Genomic DNA, 4998 nt, shown 5'->3' with positions numbered 1-4998 from the left:
CTTACATAAAATGACTCAATGTTTACTAAATAGGGAAGAGGTAATGGAAGGTTAGGGCTTCCCCAGCTAGGAAGACCCCACACGCGTTTTGCAGGCTGGGTCGTCGCATGTTTCTAGTTCGAGCAGATTAGAGTGTAAAACGTAATCTAAAACAGCATAATATAAACATTTACAAGTTTTAGTGTAAATCGAGAATTTGTTTCATAACAGAGTGTGACCGCGTGAAAATCGGCCATGCAGACCCCTGCGTCCCCCAATGCGCGTTTTTGTTGTCCGGGCAGATCAAATCGTAAAACATAAACTAAAACATCGTAAACAATTATAAGTTTTAGCGTAAATCGGTAATCTGTTTCGTAACAGAGCATGACGTCGTGAAAATCGGCCATGCAGACCCGCACACATTTTTGGGGGCTGGACTGACACATTCCTGATGCGCGTGTTTCTTGTTCGAGCAGATCAGATCATAAAATGTAAACCAAAACAACTTAAACGAGTACAAGTTTTAGCGTAAATCAGAAATTTGTGTCATAACAGAGCGTGACGGGTGAAAATCACACACGATGTAGCGACAGTTTCTGTGCATATTGCGTAGAAGGATTTCAATGTAAAACACATCGTAAATGTGGAACATTTGTTGCGTAACAACTCAAAAAAAGAAAGACAACACAGAGTTCATATCTAAAAAAAGAAATTGCCGTCGTTTCAAAAAATGTGGGACAAAATATACATCAAGCTAATAAAATGAACCTAAAAGAGTGTGAGTCATTAGCAACTAAGTATGAAGCAGTACATTAAGGCCCTGTTTGTTTCAGATTATAATCTCTCCAGATTATATAATCCAGCGCAAATAATCCAGTAGGTAAACAAACACCTAGATTATGCGTTCATATTATATAATCTAAACCCTAGATTATGATAATCTCATAATCTCCTCAAGAGTAGCTTATTTGAGATTATTTTGGCAAAAGACCCACTACCCATGGTTATGTAAATAGAAATTACAATATATGCCGTCCTTTTTTCTCACCTCAAATAAACAAATAAGGGTATTGTTGTCTTTGTGAATAATCTACATTTGTATAATCTAAACTACCAAACAACTACATGTAGATTATAATATATCTAGATTATAATCTGGATTATATAATTTAGATTATAATCCAGATTATATAATCTATAAGCTGAAACAAACATGCCCTAAATTTATTACTGTTACATCGGCTATACATTTCGACATGCCCTAAATTTATTACTGTTACATCGGCTATACATTTCGAGACGTGTTCAACCATTTATCAGCATATACTTTGCAGTTCTGCCATCAGCTTTGATCTGTTAATCTGCCACTATGACGAATGCTGGTGACGGGAGGGACAATCAAAATACTGCCGATACAATGATAAATCGGTCAGTCAGATGGTTGGTGTTTCACTCTAGTAACACAAAAATTAAGCAGCAGTTCGTTTCTAGGCATTTCAATTAGGCTGTAACACTGGACCTTTGCACTTTGCAACCACACACTGGACTCCAGTAGCTTACAATCACCTGCAAAAAACCTGAAATACAGCTAACAAAGTTGATGCTGGAGCAGCAAAAACTCGTGCTCGAGAATTCATGTTTCAGCTTGAGGAGAGGCTTCAGTTTGGCTGTGACAGGCAGCACCATCAGGACATCACACCAGACAGTATCGGGATCTGAGATAGTTATTGTTGCCACCACTATATCCAGGCGCAAGGAAGAGGCAGCTAGCGACGGTGCCGGTGCCGATGAGCTGCGCGCCTGCGCGTCCTTGACCTGGAACTGGAGCTTGGCGCGTGTGCACGAGCGGCACAGCGAAGTGCTAGCCTCCTCGGTCAGCCCCTCGCTTCCATGCCCACACCTCCCACCTTGGACTCAGATAACTTAAGCGCGGTAGCGCAGATCGGGCTGTGTGGTCGCTGCGAGGGATGGCAACGGGGATTTCCCGGTCGGGGAATGGCTTCCCATCCCCATCCCGGTGGGGACAAAAATTCCCCGTCCCCGTCCCCGCAAACGCTCACGGGGAACTTTTTCTTCCATCCCCGTCCCCGTCGGAGAATTTATCCCCGTGGGGAACCCCGCGGGGAATCTGTCCCCGCCAGAAGTAAAATATTTAAAGATAAATTTAAATTGATTGTATCAAATTAATACAAATTTAACAAATAAGATTGAAAATTACAAGAGACATCTACTTTAGAGTTTAGTTTTCTATTTTATAACATGCCATGCACCGAGTTCTTACTATAATTTTAACAAGTAAATTGACTAACTTGGATAAAATAGTTTCGTGGGGCGGGTACACGGGGAACGGGGACGGGGGATGGTTCCCCATCCCCGTCCCCGCGAACCCGACGGGGATTAAATTTCTCCCATTTAGATCCCCGCGTGGACTAAATTCGTCCCATACACGTCCCCTAATAGAGGAATTCCCCGCGGGGAATCGGGTATCGGGTCCCCATTGCCATCTCTATGTGGGTGCCGCACTGCCGCTTCGCAGTTCCGCTTCGATTCGGAGAACGAAGAAGCTTGAGGATAAAGAATGTCCGCGCTGCGGTTTTTTCGCAAAACCAGTTCGGTCAAGTTGGGAGAGTGAGGGAGGACTAATTTGCATATTTATGACGACCGTTTAACGAGAGTTAAGTCATAAATTTTGATATATTTTTGTGGACCTCCCGTTGATAGATGCGAGGGATTGTAAAAGATAGTATTTACATTCGGGATGTACAGACCTTTAGAAAATTAATTGCATGTAGCATGTAAAAAATCTATTTTACAGTCTCTTACATCCACCATATAGATGGCCATAAAGCACGAGGCCCGCGATCCCGGCACGAAGCCCGCTGTTTGGGCCCGGTCCGAGCCCGGTATGGCCCGGTTCTGTGCGGGCCCGGGCCGGCTCGGCACGAATAAGCGGTCCGGACTCGGACAGGAAACTAGGCACGGTGGGCTAGCACGACACGGTCTGTTTACCTCTAAGCACGTTAAGCCCGCTTTTTTGCACTAAAACGTACTTTTCGACCCGCTTAGTCCGCTTTTGGCCCGCTTTTTCGTGCTAAACGGGCCGGTCCGGCCCGTTTAGGCCCGTTGCGCGCCGGGCTTGGACAGAGAATCAAGCCCGCGGGCTTAGCAGGCCCGGCCCGGTTTCCTAACCGTGTCTGGCGGGCCGGGCCCAAAACGTGCCGGGCTTTACCGGGCCCGGGCCGGGTCGGGCGGCCCGTTTGGCCATCTCTAATCCACCACCTGGTGATACAAGGAGGGCTCCAAGCCTCCAATGAGGAGATTGGGTGGGTGGTGCTCCAATTCCATTTTACAACTCGCATCTTGCAACGATGCATGAAGTCTCTTGGAGTAAAAGTGTAAAACGCTAGTTTTCGGACTGATAAAAAAGGTTCAGTGCGTACGTTACATACTCATGTCAGGTCTACAAACACGAAAACGTTAAACGAGCCCAAATTAGACCGACACCCTCGGCGTACGGTTACATACATACATAGGTGATAAAGCTCTCATTCAGCTAGCGGTGAGTACACTAGCGCTAGTGCACACTGTCAGGCAGCTAGCTGATGGAGCCGAGCTGGTCAAGCTGGCATGGTAGTGGCCAGCTCCCTGTCGACGGCCCACTTGAGGAGGCTGCCTTCCTCGACCACCATCTGCACGGGGAGCACGCCGAGGCCGCTGGCGACGGCGAGCATGACCTCCCTCATCCCGGCGCGGAACTCGTCGCGGTCCACGGCGCCGTCCCCGTCGCGGTCGAAGCGCGCGAAGAGCGCCCCGTACAGCGCGGCGAGCTCGGCCGCGGGCGCCGGCGCGTCGGCCCCGAAGTGCGCCTCCCGCACGCGCAGCGCCATGAGCTCCCCGGCCATCTCGGCGTACGAGAGGCGGCCGTCGCGGTCCACGTCCAGCGCCGCGAAGCGGGCGTCCACGGACGAGTTGAACGCGCGCTCGTCCTCCACGAAGCTCTGCACCGTCCGCCCGTCGAGGATCTCCACGCTCATCTTGGACTGGAAAGATCAAAGATGGCTCTGTAGTCTGTACTTGTGTTTTCTTGGTCTCGGCTTGAAGAAAGGCGGCAAGGCAGCGGCCGCGTTTTATAGCGATCGGCGACGAGCCCAGTGGTGGCCGCGCGCGACGTCGTGGTCTGGTCTGGTTCGCCGAGTGGTAATATGCCGTGGGATGTGCGGAAGCAGCAGGCGACTTGTGTGCGAGCGGGCCAAATCCAATCCATGGTGCGCTTGAGATGTAAGCCAAGTTTCTGTTCTCCCCTAAAGACTATAATAGCAAAAGGCAGAGCCACCCGTGGATTCGTTCGCCGGCCGGTAAAGGCTCGCGGCGTCTCGCAGAACAGAATACGCGGGGAATGTGCGCGCGCGTTCTCTGGACGGCGTCAGTGACGCTGGGACTGGGAGTGCGTTTCGCGTTTTTTTTTTCTCTAAAGAAGGCCGCGCTCGCTCGTTTTGCCTACCGAGCGCTGAGCTTCGTGTGGACTGTGGACAGCGGGCTTCGCCTTCACACTAAGATCTCTGTCCACTTGATTACATCCTAACTGATGTCTCAGATTGAAAGGGGGTCTGTATAGAAAAAAAACTATTTATTTTATAAAATTTGGTCAAAAAACTATAGGATACACACTCAATTAACTTAAATATATTACACCACATTTGGTTGCCCTATAATTTATATTTGAGGCTTTACCGTTGAAACGAAATGTTTTGTTAGTAACTTAAATTCTATAAAATATACTATTTTTTAATTATAAGGTAATTTTATAAGTCATAATATTGGAGATGCTCTTATGAATGCGAAACCAAGTCCGTGACTCTGGGAGCTTGTGATCAACATTCATTTCTCTAGAGATCTCGAGCGAGACCGGTTAAAACGTCAAGTAGTGGCAAGGTCGTCGTAACCTGTACACCTTGTCCTGGCATAATCTGTGTGCAGCGAGCTCATGGCAGGAAATTAGTCAATTACAAAGCCGTGGCT

The 4998-nt window shown here is 48.1% G+C and overlaps 1 protein-coding gene across 1 annotated transcript; it reads right to left on the bottom strand.

Moving 5' to 3' along the window:
• Positions 1-3361: 3361 nt before the first annotated feature.
• On the bottom strand, positions 3362-4261 carry LOC103632927 (uncharacterized). Its single transcript, XM_008654638.4, has one exon. It carries the CDS (start codon positions 4011-4013, stop codon positions 3597-3599), a length of 417 nt encoding a protein of 138 aa, XP_008652860.1. The 5' UTR covers positions 4014-4261; the 3' UTR covers positions 3362-3596.
• Between the last annotated feature and the right edge of the window lie 737 nt (positions 4262-4998).

Source organism: Zea mays, chromosome 7 (genome assembly GCF_902167145.1).
Source record: "Zea mays cultivar B73 chromosome 7, Zm-B73-REFERENCE-NAM-5.0, whole genome shotgun sequence".
Lineage (NCBI taxonomy): Eukaryota > Viridiplantae > Streptophyta > Magnoliopsida > Poales > Poaceae > Zea > Zea mays.
The sequence above is the reverse complement of the archived record's forward strand: the minus strand, read 5'-3'. Positions and strand labels throughout refer to the sequence as shown.

Coding starts and splice junctions, on each gene's coding strand:
- LOC103632927 (XM_008654638.4), bottom strand. CDS start 4,013: ATGAGCGTGGAGATCCTCGACGGGCGGACGGTGCAGAGCTTCGTGGAG.